Raw genomic sequence first — 16,041 nt, 5'->3', positions numbered from 1 at the left:
CTGTTCTGAGTGACCTCTCTCCAGGCGCTCGCCCAATGGGGCACAAGATCAGGAAGAACGTCTCTGACTTTTTCTTTGAGTATGACACCCGCAGGATGGTCCTGGTCCGGGACAAGCAAGTTGGGTTGATGTTCAGACTCATCAAGCTTGGGGTCCTGTGCTACATTATGGGGTAAGGACTACAAGTAGTAACCATGAGCAGCATTGAGTGCTACATGCTGTATACAGTGGCAAACGCAGGATTTCTAGAGGGGGGTTTCCAAATGCATCATATTAGAGTGAGTGTGGCCAGTCCATGAAGAGGGCATAATTACCACTTATCCAGCTTTAATTTGCCTCATACAAAGTGTATTGTGTGTCATAATCCCAGCATATACAGGACCAGTGATCACAGTAAGCCATTAAATGTGGCAGTAGGGCCATCCTGCCTGAGCTGAATGTTGTTATTTTAGATGTGAGCACCATTCCAGGGCATGGGAGCAAGTCCGGGAGTCTGGGGGAGCAGCAGAAGAACCTAGCACTGCCCTGGACATATAGTACATATTGGGCTCTATAGCAGTGCATCCCTAACAGTGCATGTTTTCCAAATCCCCTAATTGGTGCACAGGTTATTTATTACTGCCTGATACATGTTAAAAGATCCACAGGTGGTGCTATTTATTTCATTTATGATACTGAGAAGAACATGCAGCGCTAGTAAAATTCCATTATATTGCTATTTCTATTGTAGTCATGGTGTGGGCTGGGGAGGGGGTTTCCAGGCAGACGGAAACCCCCCCTGCGTTTGCCTATGGTATATATGGCACTTATATATCACTAGTTGGCACTGGGCACTTAGATGCGTTTAGGGGACTTGAGCTGGAATACTTATAATTAAATCAATGTATTTCTGTATAGTAACAGCTGTCAAATACATATTAATTTCTATATTGGTATTTGTTTATTTTGGAAGCAAAGTTCTTATTTTTACTAAATATATTTTTATATATCAAGTTAATACTGGTATAGGAAGTGCTCTAATTAGAATAAAGTATGTGTAACCTATACCTTTGATATGTCTAACTGAGACTGTATACTCTGTTAGGATGTAAATACTTTTCTGTAATGCAATAACGGATTTTATTTCAATGTATGCTATAACTATAGTCATCATCTTTTAAGGGACTACATATTCCCATAGGTTTTTAGAGAAATATTAGGACAGATGTACTAAGCTTTGGAAAATGATAAACTACCAGCCACTAAACTCCTGTCATGTTACAGGCTGTGTTTGAAAAATGACAGTTAGGAGCTGATTGGTTGGTAGTTTATCACTCTCTAATTTATCACTTTCCAGAGCTAAGTAGATCTGCCTCATGTAGCCTATTTGCCAACATTTGTGTTTTGTTTCGTTTTATTGCATGCGATGCTTGCTTTTAATTTGTCTGTTTTGTCAAATGGAAGTGCAAGTATTAGTATAAATTTTTTACATATATATTATAAGAATGACTTGTATATATTTTAGATTTCAGGCACCAAAATAGTGTAATTCATTTTAAGAACTATGCCAGAAATAATAGACATGGCCAGATAACCAACTCTAGATGGGCTTGAGAGCTCTAAACATTGCAGATAAGTTTTCCTATGCATACAGTTAGGGCTGGACTGGGACTAAAAATAGGCCCTGGCATTTGAAGCACACAGGCCCCCCTGATGTCAGCATCTGGCTCCTGGCATAGGCTCCTCCCCTTACTGTTCCCAACTCCTCCCACTCTTTAGGCTATGGCTATGCTCTTACTAATATAATTAATATTAGAACATACATTCTCTGTATTAAAATACACACAACAGAGCTCATCCTGGCTATGGGGGCAGGGTGTGTGTGAAGCTATGGGATAACGCACGCAGCTGCGGTTTTATCGTGCAGGGAAATAGGCTAAAAATGTAATAGCTCTGGCTGCTAAAGCCAGAGCTTTACATCTGCGGCAAACACTGCAGGCAACTAAATCTGCCACTTGATTAGAACATATCTGATAGTTTAGTCAAGGTTTCCTTTAGGTCCAACTATGTATATGCCTCTATTTATATCGCTCACTGTGAGCACACAACGAGTGTGTACCGAAACGATCACCTGCAAGGATGATAATCGCTCCTTGGCCCTGATTCAGAGCCGGACGCTCTGACCAGAGCGCTCGCTCTGAATCAGGGCCCACCTCCATAAATATGAAGCGTCCTCCTGGACGCTCGTATAGCTGTGGGTCACCACCCACAGCATATACGAGCGTGCAGGATGATGGTCGCGATGGTCTTGACCATCGCGACCATCGCCACTGCGAGCAGAAGCCTGCGGTTGAGTTTCTCAACCGCAAGGCCAGGAGTGATTTTGGCTCTATCAGAGCCAAAATCACTCCCACTGACATCACTAGTGATGTCAGTGGGGCCGGCTTCTGACGGTAGGTGTTCCCTTGGGAACGCCTCCGTCTGGCAGGCACGCCCACCAAAGGGGGCGTGCTGTCAATCAACATCGACAGCACGTCCCCTTTGATCAGACACTACGAGCGAAGGAAAGTCCTTCGCTCGTCGCGTCTGGCGCATGCACACGACGGAGCTCCCTCCATCGTGCGCATGCGCAGTGCAGACCATCGACCCACTTGCGAGCGGACAGCCGCTCGCGAGTGGGTCTGAATCAGGGCCCTTGTCTTTTAAGCTTACTGAACCCTATAGGGTTCAAAGAGGTGTTCAGCCACCATAATTGGCAATGTGATCAAGTGACCAATGTAGTCTATAACCAGTGTCCCGATAGTTATACAACCAACAGCTGGTATACGGAAACGAATGGCGGCAGCTCACACTTCATCAGTGATCGCGCTGAGAGGAAAAAATTGTGTGTCCCAGGGACCGCTCACTTTGAAAAATTGGGTCCTACTCCAGTTTTTGGCAGGCAGCAGTTAGGACAGTGGGGAACACTAAGTGTCTTACTTATACTCACACATGCTAAAGTTTACATGTACTGTAACCCTCCTGCCACAATGTTATTAATGGAGATAATGGTGTGTTGATTAAACAGTTTAGTTAATGATAGGATAGATTTGTCTTTGCAGACCGTCTTCATTTTTATATTAACAGACATTTATTTTCTTATCTGGTATATTGATTACTAGATTTTGCTAAGATATTGTTAGAAATTCACTGTGATACTTACAGCTAATTAGAATAATTGTAATTAGGGCTAATTAAGCATCAAGATCTTGCAAGGTAAAAGTATTGTTGTTATTATACAGATTGACACTACAAATTTATTTTGCTGCTAACAGGGATAAGTGGAATATTGAGGACATATGTTCCATGCTTCTTATTGACCCTATATTACCATTATAAAGGACATGTGCAATATAATTGAATAAAGTGATATTTTTCAGGGATCTGTGCAATATTGAGGATAACAACAAATATTATCAGGCATATATGTAATATTAAGGTCATATGCAATCTGCTGACTATATACTACCGCCTTATGGAATATGTGCAATTTAATAATGATCTCATCATCTGACGATTTACAGGGAAGTGTGCATTAACTGAGGTTCTATGTTTTATGCAATTCACTGACTCTTTATTGCTGCCATACGGTATAAGTACAATAAAATTGAATACAGTGATGATTCCTTGCGTTTCTACTCATGGTTTTCTGCTGGTTCAGACATGTGTAAACAGTTACAGGTTGAGTCTCCCATATCCAAAATGCTTGGGACCAGGGGTATTTTGGAATATTTGCATACCATAATGAAATATCTTATGCTGGCCATACACGCTACAATTATCGGGGCGATCCGCCTGATATCGGCGGATCGCCCCGATAATTGTAGCGTGTGTGCGGGCGACCGAGGGTTAAATATTGCTCGATCGGGCATGCAGGATTGTCCAGCATGCCCGTCCGATGAGATATTTACCCGGTAACTGTCGGCTGCATCGGGCAGTGTATGCCCAGCGCGGCCAACAGACAGACATTTCCTGTGTTCCTTCTTAAGGACATTTCCCTGTTCCTACAGAAGGAACAGGGATATGTCTCCTCCCCCGGGGCGGAGCGGGGATGTCGGGCTATACACTGTGAGATTTCTCTCACAGTGTATGCCGCGGACATCTGCGGCTGGCAGCCGGCCAGAAAAATTGTCTGTCGGTCTGACAGACATTTTATCTGGATGTGTATGCCCAGCATAAGGTATAGGGCCCAAATCTACACACAGATTACATTTATGTGTTAGATACACCTTATACACACAGCCTGCAGGTCATTTTATACATTATATAAAATAATTTTGTGGCTCAAACAAAGTTTGTGTACATACATGAAATTCATTTATGTTTCATATACACCTTATACACACAGCCTGCAGGTAATTTTATACAATATATTTAATAATTTGTGCATTAGACAAAGTTTGTGTACATTGAACCATCAAAAATCAAAGGTTTCATTATCTCAGTCATGCCAAAAAAATTCTGTATTTCGGAATATTCCGTATTTCGGAATATTTGGATATGGGAGACTCAACCTGTATTAGATTCCAATTAAATGGTTGAAACTGTAAGCATTTTTGCTGCTACAAAATGGATATGTGCAATTAATCATATACTGTTATCAAAGGGGACAAACGCAATACTACGGACAGTTTTGTGTTGTCAGATGTATATGAACACATTCTATGTGGAGATGAATATCTGAATCCATCATATTGTATGTAAGCAATATAACAACATTACTATCTCTTGGGAGATGTGCACTGATCCAAAACCTTGACTATATGCTGCTGCTAAATGGGATATGTGCAATAAATCATATGCTGCTATCAACGGGGATGATTGCAATATTTTGAACAGATTCTGTGTTATTAGACGCACATGAATATATTCTATGCAGAGGTGAATATTTGAACACATTATATTTTCGTGCAAATAATACAATATCACTACCTCATGGGAGATGTGCAATAATTCTATCCCTGTTTGAATAATACATGTTTTGGGGGAGGGTTAGGTTTAGGGCTCCCGGGGGGACTTAGGGTTAGGCACCCCCCCGGGAGGTTAGGGTTAGGCTAGGGGAAGGGAGGGTTAGGGTTAAGCACCCCTGGGGGGAGGTTAGGGTTAGGCACCCCCCCGGGGGACAGGTTTAGGCAGCGGGGAAGGGGGGGTTAGGTTTCGGCACTTGGGGGGGAGGTTAGGGTTAGGCACCCCTAAGGGAGGATTAGGGTGGGGAATTAGGTTAGAGATACTTACCTTAGGGACGATCAGGATTTTCACCCTTGCCGGGCTGCCGCTGTCGGGATTTGAAGCCGCGCGAGGTAAGGAGGGGTAAGTGTAGACAGTAGTTGCGACAGTGCTGGGAGCAAGGAGGGGCTAGGGTCAGGTAGTGTTGGGGTATAAAGGGGGAAAGGGTGGATAGCAGCTGGGGCAGTACTGGGGTCAAGGAAGAGGTTAGGGGCTGGCAGTACAGTACATAGGCAAGGGTAGATAGTTGGGGTAGTATTGAGAGCAAGAGAGAGGTTAGGGACATCAGTGCTGGGGGTACGGTGGGGGATGCACACAGTTAACAGTCAGGGTAAATAGGAAATACACACAGCAACACAATCAGGGATGATAAACACAGTTACATAGTCAGGATTAGCGGGGTAGGCGTACAGCTGGCCAGTGATACCAGGCGAAGGGACAACAGAGCCATCCAGTGATGGGCCACAGGGCTGGCCAATAACACCAGGGAAGGGCCACACAGTTAGCCAACAACACCAGGGACAGGGACCTCACCATTCAGGTTGCTCCTCTTCAGCAGCGCCACAGAGGGTCAGACAGGAACTTCCTCAACTGCTCCAGGGTGCTCTTCTCCTCCAGGGCTGCCTCCAGGGAGACCGGGGTGTTGCCATCATCTTCCAGCAGCGGCACCAGCTTCCGGATGTATTCCGCAGCACCAGATGGGTCTGGCAGCGTCCTGCACCGAGGCCGTCACCTCCAAGCCGGTGCTGGTGTCATCTCCCTCGCCCTGTTCGACCTGAGGGACCTGAGTGAGTTGGGAGCACAGGGAAAGTGACCGTAGTCTGAGGGAACGGCAGCCGCTGAAGGCGGACACGGGGATTCTGGGAGCTGTAGTTCACGCATCCATCTCCAGCCAGCTGGTCTGTGTCCAGCGGGGATGGAGATGTTGCCGGCAGCAATAGGTTGTTGAGAATCTGACGTCGGTGATTGGTTAAGACGCCACTGCCGGCGGTGATGATTGGTTGCTGCAGCACTGCACACACAGCGCGTCCTGCAGGACCCGCTCAGTTTTAAGAACTCGGTTCAACTTTTTGCCATCACTGCTTCATGAACCGGTGTGTCCTAATAACGAGTACTTGGTTACACTGTATGACAACTTTAAAATTATCTAAGAGGTCACAAGTGTCAAATCAGGCATAATAAATATAGAATAAAGAGAATAATACTGTATCATAATTGAATAATTAATGATATTAATGATAAATGGTCAGTAGCGCATTTTTTTGGTCACTATTAGTCCTTCTGTGTTATGATTTCAGAAAATGCATGCCATAGCACATACTTTAAAATACTTAAAATACTAAAATTGATTCCCACCTTTGATGACTTTTCCGTTCCCTGTGCCAGTGGCAAATCTCAGTCTGGTTCCAGTGCTGCACTCAGGGACAATACAAAGGTGTGTATACAGTTGCCTTGTTTTGTTGTTCTTTTGAGTTTCGTTTTCTCCTGAGTTTCGTTTTCCATTCTGTGACTTCACATTTTTCCTACACCCCCTTGTGTTCGGCTGCTGTAAGTAGCAGCCTCAAGCACAGTTCTGTGTTTTGCAGCTTGCTTACAGCTGCTAAGGACACTCACAAAACTATCAGAACTATGGTTAATATCTATGTATATGTCTTAGAAAATATAATATCATACTGCTGCAATAAGGAACCACTTTGAGAAGTACTATAATTTGTTGAGCAGCACAGGACTTCTATTCTTACTATTATAATAATTACAAATGATTATCGCCACATATTGTGACAATATAACATTATGTAAAGTCAGGATTTATTAATCAGTTGCCTGGTGCGGTGTATCACATGCGACCACACCAGGCTGGGCTTTCCCTGGCATGGTTACAACTGATGCGACCAGTCAGTAACGCGGACCGGGCTGCTGCTGGAAGATTATCTTCCAGCAGCAGCCAATCTCTGCATCCCTGCACCATCCCCCAGTGTCTGACGTGCAGCCGATCACTGCTTATCAGGCAGCACGGCAGGACCCCCACCCAGGGGCTGCAAAGAGGAGCAGCCACCAGGGAAACGTAACTCCAGCAACCCTCAGCACCCCCAGTGTTTTTCTGGTGGTTGCAGAGAGGAGCAGCCGCCGGGAAAATGCAAAGTTGCGATGTTCTGATCATCGATGGTCTGATATATTGTTGATTGATATTAAAATCAACATTAATGTTTTTAATTTTTATATATATATAATCATACTTGCCTACCTTTTGCTTGTCCTCCCGGGGAGAAGCCTGGGGAGGACAAGTAGATGGGCTGTGACGGAGGCGGGACCTGACGAGTAATGTCATTAAGCCCCGCCCCCCATGGAAAATTGCCGCGATTGGCTTAAATTTAAATAGGGGTGGGGCCAAATGACGCGAGTCATGGAGAATTGCAAAGAGGAGCAGCCACCAGGGAAATGTAACTCCAGCAACCCTCAGCACCCCCAGTGTTTCTCTGGTGGTTGCAGAGAGGAGCAGCCGCCAGGAAAATGCAAAGTTGCGATGTTCTGATCATCAATGGTCTGATATATTGTTGATTGATATTAAAATCAACATTAATGTTTTTAATATATATATATATATATATATATATATATATATCATATATAATCATACTTGCCTACCTTTTGCTTGTCCTCCCCGGGAGAAGCCTGGGGAAGACAAGTAGATGGGCTGTGACGGAGGCGGGGCCTGACGAGTAATGTCATTAAGTCCCGCCCCCCATGGCAAATTGCCGCGATTGGCTTAAATTTAAATAGGGGTGGGGCCAAATGACGCGAGTCATGGAGAATTGCATAATTAAGCCCTGCCCCCTGCACGGAGACCCACGATCGTCACGGAAATTCTCCCCATTCTGCCCACTTCACTAGGAAGTGGGCAGAATGCGGGAGAAATGCTTACCCTTCCGAGGGTGCGGGGGATTACCCAAAAATTGTGAGCCTCCCGCGAAAACCGTGAGGGTAGGTATGTATGATATATATATATATATATTTCTTTTGAAAATTGTATTGTATAAGTTATAAATGGATGTCCCTGACCTAATTCCATCATAAAAAACCTGATAATTTCTGAGCGATAAAAAATATTAGCCAGGTAAGTGGTTAAGAAACACATCCAGATACAAGAGATCCGATAGGAGCTAATACGATCCCCCTCAAGTTTACATTTGCAATATGTAGCCCATAGGCTACAATAGCTTCAAATTACATAGTTTGGTAATCTTTACAGTACAGCAACCCCAGAGATACCTATGGAGGCTGCTATTGCAAACATAAACGGGGAGACTGCAGCAGATACCAGAGAATGTAGAGCATTCCTGAAAACGGGGGTGTGCTACCTCCGTTTTCTGGGAGTGCTGAGGCCAGTGTGTGAGTCTCCCGACACAGATTTCCTGGCCTTGGCTACACAGGTAAGACAGCCATTCTGACTCGAGTAAGCTGACCAATCCTGCCAACATTGCGACCAATGCTGCGCCTTTGGATGCAGCAATCAGATCGCAGATATTGGCAGGAGGCATCTTTTTCCTACATTATTATTAATAAACTTTATAATACGAGGGCTGATTGAAAAGTAATGAGACTGACTCTGATTTTCTGTCCCATAGGTAGACGTGGCAACGCTATGCTGGCTATTGTGAAGCTCATACATCAATGTGTCTGAACCTGCGGTTGGACTGCCGTAGTCTTCTTTGTTTGGTCACAGAGAGTAGAAGATCTTTGTACGTTTCGCCATGGCGGATGAGGAAGACGTGTCGGTGAGATTACGCCAGAGATGTGTGATTGAATTTTGTGATAAACTTGGAAAAAAGCGGTAATGAAATGTTACGGCAAGCATACGGTGGAGAAACAATAAGCCGTGATACAGTATTTCGGTGGTGGAAGCACTTCAAAGAGGGTAATATGCAAGTGACTGATGAAGTGCGGTCTGGGAGACCATCCACCACAGTTACAGATGTCAACATTGCCAAAGCTGCGGAGATGTTGCAGAATGACAGAAGGTTAACTTTACGCAAACTTTCGGCTTCACTTGGCATCCCATTCGAGCTGGTTATTATTATTATCATCCTTTATTTATATGGCGCCACAAGTGTTCCGCAGCGCCTTACATAGTACATAGAACTAATAAGTGAAGAAGAAACAAGTAACTTACAGTACATTACAGTGCAGGACAAGGACACGATTTATATACATTGCTGCAATAGCGATTAAAGCACTCACAATAAGCAGCCGGGAGTTGGCAGTCACGTGTTAGGTGCCCTTATGGGGAGTAGAAGAAAATGTAAAAGAGAAGCACATGAGGGAAGAGGTCCCTGCTCGTGAGAGCTTACATTCTAAAGGGGAGGGGCAGACAGACAGGCATGACACAGAAGGGGAAGATAGGGAGGAAAGTGCATGAAGTGGGTTAGGATGAGTGCTGGAAGGCCTTGATGAAGTAGTGGGTCTTGAGAGCATCTTGGTTCAGCATATTGTGACAAAGGAACTGAAAATGCATCGCGTGTGTGCCAGGTGGGTACCCAGAAATGTCACAGAAGAACAGATGTGACGACAAGTTGAATCTTGAAAAAACACTTTTCGAATGTCGGAGAGAATACCCGATTTCCTGACATCGATTGTGTCGAATTGTGAATTCGTCATTATGATCCGGAATCCAAACAACATTCCAGTGTATGGAAACACGCGTATTCGCCTCCACCCAAAAAATTCTGTGTGATTCCTTCGGCATGTAAAGTCATGCTTCTGCTGTTCTTTGATGCACACGGTATGATCCTATAGCACTAGGGTTCCCCGTAGACAATTAATGGTGACTACTATGCAAGTATCCTGATAACCCATTTGCGTAGAGCCATGAGGAAGAAAAGACCACATTTGCTGAAGAAACAGTATTTTTTTTCTCCAAGACAATGCCCGACCACACGTTGCTACTGCTGCATTGGAAGCATTTACTGAAATTAATGGGACAGCACTGGAACACCTTCCATATAGCTTAGACTTTTTGAAATTGAGTATGTTTGAAAATGTTTTCCAATTGATATAACAATAAAACAATAGACAAAACAACATTAAATATCACACATCACAATCGGAAAACATATCCATCACAAATATAGAACACATAAAATAAATCACAAATTGCAGCACACAGTAGAGAAAAATAAATACAGCATAGATAAACATATAATATAAGTATACGAAAAAAGTAAAAGAGCATAATAGACTCAGTGGAGAACAGTATCAAAATCGTCTAGTACAGAATATGCAATATATTTTACGCTAGAGAATTCACACTTAAAAGTTAGGGCACATAATGTAGAAACCAGCATTCCCAATATGCATTAAATAATCATATGATAACAGCATTGAACTAGAGCCTACTATAATCTGTCTCACTATCAACAAACAGAACATAAAATTTAGAGTCTAGATAAAGTATGCTCATTCGGTGGCAACTTAGCATATAAAGCCCGGACTTAAGGTGCCCATCCACTAGAAGACAGGCAAAAGACTGCACGATTACGACATTGTAATCGTGCAGTCGTTTGTCAGTCTGTGATGTGCCTACACTGAGCGAGCAGTCATTCAGTGAAGGCACATCAATCATCTGCAAACATGTTGAACCTGTCGATATCGTCAGGTTGTACAACATATTTGTACGATTATAGATGTCTAAACGACCAGCGGTAGCACGCATTGCTGGTCGTTTTTTACATTTTTTAAACATTCTGCAAACGATTTTTAAACGATAACGATATCGTCACCGTTCAATCGCTCAATTTAATTGTCTAGTGGATATGTGCCTTTAGGGCCATGTGATATCTGGGCATTCCCAACCCTGAAAAAACAGCTGCGCAGAAAGAAGTTCTCAACAGAAGATGAAGTGAAAAATGCCACGTATGCAACACTAAAAGTGATGTCACAAAACAGTCTGCTGCACGTCTTTGAATCGTTGTTGAAACGCTGCAAAAGATGTATTGAATGTGAAGGACGCTACTTTGAAAAAGAAAAATGTTCAGACCCTGTAGAGTCATCTAATTCTGAATAAAAAAAATCAGTCTCATTACTTTTCAATCAGCCCTCGTATATGGCCACAAGTGTTTTCCAGCGCCTTACAAAGTACATAAATAAGTGAACAAGAAACCAGTGACTTAGAGTACAATAAAATGCAGGACAAGGACATGATTTATATACATTACTGCCTTAGCGATCATAATATTCAACAAGCAACAGGGCGTAAGCAACCAAGTGATAGGTGCCCAAGTGGGGAGTAGATGAAGGTATAAGTAAGGAAAAGCCCAAGAGGGTAGAGAGCCCTGCTAGTGGGACCTTAGATTCTAATGAGGAAGGGCAGACAAACAGGCGTGACACAGATAGGGTAGACAGGGAGGAAGGAGCATGTAGCAGCAGGTTAGGATGAGAGCTGGCAGATGCCGGTACTTGTGTACTTTACAGACTCATTGCAGAGAGAACCCAATCAATGTTTTAAATGGTACTTCTGTACTTTACATACACAAGTAGGTAAAAGTTGTCCCCATCTAAAGAAGAAAGTTGTCCCCTTGCGGGCTTGCTGCACTCGCCACACTTAGGGCTCGGTGGCTCGCAACACTCGCCACAAGGTTATATTCCCCCTCTATGCCCACTTGGATGGTAGGGAATGACACCGGACACTGGCTGATGACGTCAGGGTCCTCTCTGTGAAGGGGATTCAGACATTACCATGACTGATAATAATAATAATGAGTTTAGGACACTTGGGTTCTCTCTGCAATTAGTCCGTAAAGTACACAAGTACCCAGATGCCTCCTGCAGGAATTAGCATAATGACACATCGCTGCTGCATCCAAAGATGCAGCAGCGATGTGTTCTGTGTCCATCATTAAATCAGGCCCAGCTTCAGCATTCTTCCATTAACATATTGACTATTAACATAATGACTATTTTTATATAGTTATACTCTGTATTGGGCCATGTAAAAACAAAACAAAGAACACACCAATGCTTATGGATCCGCCCAATGTATTGTTTCTTACTTTTCGTATATCAAAAACAAATCAATGGCTAGTTCTTCTCCTTCCATTCCTTTTGTTATAATACATTGTTGCACACTGTCTATAATAAGGTAAGCTTCAATGATTATGAACTCCTGGCGGGGAAATATGAGCAGGTGTGCATCTATATGGGCTGTCTCAAAGTGAATTCACGTTGTTACGTAATGGCTATATTAGCAGCTATTGAAATCACCACCGGCTAGTTCTTCCCGCAGGAAGGGTCACCAGTGTTGCCAACTCTGAAATGAAAAACAAGCAACTAATAAGTGAAAAACAAGCCCAAAACAAGCCCAAACCAACCCAATAAAGCCCCAAACAAAATCCCAACATAGGGCGGTATTTAATTAGTTTTGCACCCGCGATATTTTTTCACATGCCATACTTTTTGCCAACATCACGTGTTTTGGACACGAAAACTTTTCGTGCGCGCCCCCCACTATTCGCCATATTCAATTCCAAAAGACACAAAAATGCAACCTGGCAAATGCAAACCAGGCAAAAAGTGCTGTCAGATTTGGGGAAATCAGCCTGACACCTCCTAAAAGATGCAGTAACATTGTACATGCCCCCGAATAGCCCTAATAAAGCTATTTGGGGTACTTAAGGTGTGTTAATTTCTTTTAATTAGCTTCTTTGCATAAGTGGTGAAGAATAACATTTTGCTGTTTTTTTGGGTGAAAATAAGTAGTCCTGTCAAATTTGGGGTACTTGAAAATGGGTGCAAGCATGGTTTAAAGTCGCTAAAGTAAAGTTTAAAAAAACGTAAAAAAAAGCACCTGAAGCAAGCACCTGCAATTAAAAAAACACCTCACCCATACTTGCAGACCCCCAAAAGTCTATTTCGCTACTTTTTAAGTTTTTACCCCCACTTTGCACTTTTTCACCCCCATTTGCAAAGTGCTTTTTTGGGGTGTTCCTCACATTTTATTTTTACGCAGTTATTCTTTGGGGGGCTGTCCCAAGGGTGCCGAGTGGTTTTCCCACCTTTGCACCCCAAAATAGCGATTTTGCACTTTCCACCTATTCAGAGGCGAATCTTTTTCGACAATTACATTGCATTGCGTTTTCGCGTAGGCGAAAAAAGTATTTGCAATTGAATACTGAGATAAGTTTACACCTGGCTAAAAGTCGCAATCGGCGATACTTTTTCGCGGATTCCGACTTTCCACCGCTAATTGAAAACGAGCCATAATGTGGTGGTGCGTGTAATTTAATGATAGCCACTAACTTTTTTTGTTTATTGCTCATTTTATTACAATACATATAAAGATTTATATGCAAACCAGGGCTTTTCTCTGCTCTATAAAATAGTCCCATTTGTGCAAAAAAAAGTGCAGGGTACTCGCGGCCTGACTCAGCAGAGGACGGAATTGCAGAGCCGCACACAAGCAGCTTTGCAATTCCGTCCTACTAAAATGCAAATGCAGCAGGAGGTGTCTGACAACTCCTTGCTGCATGTGCGATCCCAGCGCTGCGACCGAGGTCACAGTCTAGGATCACCATCGCGACCATTGGTCTCGACGTTTGCCCCTTTGGTCAGGCTGCAGTAGCTAAAGCTTACCATGGCCTGGCCGAGTCCAGTCAGTCTGTGAGGCCGGGAAGTCTATGTCCATGGACGCAGATCCTGGCTTTGCCACTACCGAAAAACTGGGGCAACACACTCCCGTTTCTGGGAACGCACACTGCCCCCCGCACGGCCCCACAAATACCTCTGCCTCTCAATTAGGCAGATTCCCAAACAACGGGAGTCTGCGATCAGCAGCGCACTAGTGTGCATGGTAAAGTGCAGGACAAAAGGGTAATCCAAACAAACACATTAAAACAAAGGCCCTCATTCAGAGTCGTACGCTCTGAGCAGAGCGCACGCTCTGAATGAGGGCCGCCCTCCATAAAAATGGAGCGTCCTCCTGGACGCTCGTATAGCTGTGGGTCACCACCCACAGCCTATACGAGCGTGCAGTTTGATGGTCGCGATGGTCGTGACCATCACGACCATCGAAACTGTGAGCCAGAGCCTGCGGTTGAGGTTTTCAACCGCAAGCCCCGGAGTGATTTTGGCTCTATCAGAGCCAAAATCACTCCCATTGACATCACTAGTGATGTCAGTGGGCCGGCTTCTGACGGGGGCGTTCCCGTGGGAACGCCCCCGTCAGGGAGGCACGCCCACCAAAGGGGGCGTGCTGTCAATCAACATCGACAGCACGCCCCCTTTGATCAGACACAACGAGCGAAAGAAAGTCCTTCGCTCGTCGCGTCTGGCGCATGCGCACGACGGAGCTCCCGCCGTCGTGCGCATGCGCAGAGCACAACATCGACCCACTTGCGAGCGGACAGCCGCTTGCGAGTGGGTCTGAATCAGGCCCAAAGTAACTACTATAGAATCAGTATGATCTTGGCCATTTCTATGTGATTACACTTGCAGGTAGGACTACTATTACCACTTACTATTTATTATATAGATTAGAAATAGGACAGTCTGGTATAAGAGAAAAAAAGACACAAGGGAGAATGTAACTTCTATTGATCATTTAAACAAGTCATGTTCTAGGTAGCCAAAACTATATAACTACATATACAGAGAGACAGATAAAAATAAACCGAAGCAGGTATGTAACATGTGCTTACCTTAATTGTGATACCTGCTTACTCAAGCCCAAAAACAAGCAAAAAGCGACCATAAAAAAAAATAAGCAACTTGAATAAAAAACAAACCACATTCCGCATTCCTTCACGGACAGGTGACAATCTGTCTGCGCAGGCGCATTAGCTGGAGTTTGAGGGAAAGAAAAAAAATCCTTCAGTTTTGAGACTGCGCCTGCGCATCAGACCGGTTATGGTTTTCTTGATGCGCCTGCGCATTAGGCCGTCTCTGGCTTTCCTCTTGCGCATGCGATCTAGGACCTACTCCCGCCCCTGGTTGTCGCTTCCCGTCATTCTGGTTGCGCAGGCGCAGTGTGGAGTCGGTATGATGGCGGCCGCGGTGTTGGCCGAGGGCTCGGCGGTGCCCGGTTTCTCTGGGATTATGCATAACGGTCACGGATTACCCATCACCTCCGGAGCCGGTGTGGGACCGGCCGCTTGGAACCGCTCGCTGGAGAGGGCACTGGAGGAAGCTGCGGTCACCGGTTCGCTGAATTTGAGCGGCAGGAAATTGAGAGAGTTTCCGCGGAGCGCAGCGCAGCAGGACCTCAGTGACACCACGCAGGCCGGTGAGAGGACCGGGGCTGGGGCACAGGGGAGTGATCGGGGCTGTCCCTCTATATAGATGCCGGCGGCGGCGGCGGCGGCTGCACTGACACGGGCCAGAGGCGGATGACAGGGCGGCCGGGGTGGGCTGAGCTGGGTAAGGCTGACATGCTCCGGTGTAGACAAGACAGAGGAAGTCATGGGGAGACATTGTGAGCTTGGATGAGGCTGGGGAGATGAACGTGGCCCCCGGGGGACAAAGTGTGTATATAGGAGTTTCCTGTCACTTATAGTCCACAGGCACAGTGTCTGCGCTCAGTGTAGGTAATAGATATTAGCTAGTAGTAATAAGCACTGACACATACTCGCAGGTATGTATGTAGTCTTGTTATTGGACCAGTGCTGCTGCTGTGGCACTGACAGGTAAAGTAGTTTACTTCTCAGTCATTTAAAGCTTATTACTTTGGTTTGTGCTGTACTTTACATGAGCGGTCACTGCAGATACATATTTCAGTTACACAATTATTATATATTAATATAAATTGGG

The 16,041-nt window shown here is 44.6% G+C and overlaps 2 protein-coding genes and 1 pseudogene across 6 annotated transcripts in view; 1 reads left to right on the top strand and 2 right to left on the bottom strand.

Annotated features, from left to right (window-relative positions):
• Nucleotides 1-6,668, bottom strand: part of LOC148436222 (uncharacterized) — a 40,796-nt pseudogene extending 34,128 nt beyond the window's left edge. The window contains exon 1 of the transcript XR_015876493.1: nucleotides 6,601-6,668. The product of XR_015876493.1 is annotated as an uncharacterized LOC148436222 (transcript). The remainder of the gene's footprint in view (nucleotides 1-6,600) is intronic.
• Nucleotides 1-15,014, bottom strand: part of LOC148436221 (uncharacterized) — a 30,370-nt gene extending 15,356 nt beyond the window's left edge. The window contains exon 1 of the mRNA XM_088465187.1: nucleotides 14,934-15,014. The gene's annotated coding sequence lies outside the window, so the exon portion shown is untranslated. The remainder of the gene's footprint in view (nucleotides 1-14,933) is intronic.
• Nucleotides 15,015-15,235: 221 nt separating this feature from the next.
• The window catches only part of LRCH3 (leucine rich repeats and calponin homology domain containing 3), a 139,822-nt gene continuing 139,016 nt past the window's right edge, over nucleotides 15,236-16,041 (top strand). For all 4 annotated transcript variants that reach the window (XM_088465191.1, XM_088465192.1, XM_088465190.1 and 1 more), the window contains exon 1: nucleotides 15,236-15,517. In XM_088465191.1, the coding sequence (XP_088321317.1) occupies nucleotides 15,274-15,517 (244 nt within the window). In that variant the 5' untranslated portion in view covers nucleotides 15,236-15,273. The remainder of the gene's footprint in view (nucleotides 15,518-16,041) is intronic.

Source organism: Taudactylus pleione, unplaced genomic scaffold, assembly GCF_031769625.1.
Source record: "Taudactylus pleione unplaced genomic scaffold, aTauple2 ptg001903l, whole genome shotgun sequence".
Taxonomy (NCBI): domain Eukaryota; kingdom Metazoa; phylum Chordata; class Amphibia; order Anura; family Myobatrachidae; genus Taudactylus; species Taudactylus pleione.
Note: the sequence above shows the minus strand (reverse complement) of the source record. Positions and strands in the feature narration are given on the sequence as shown.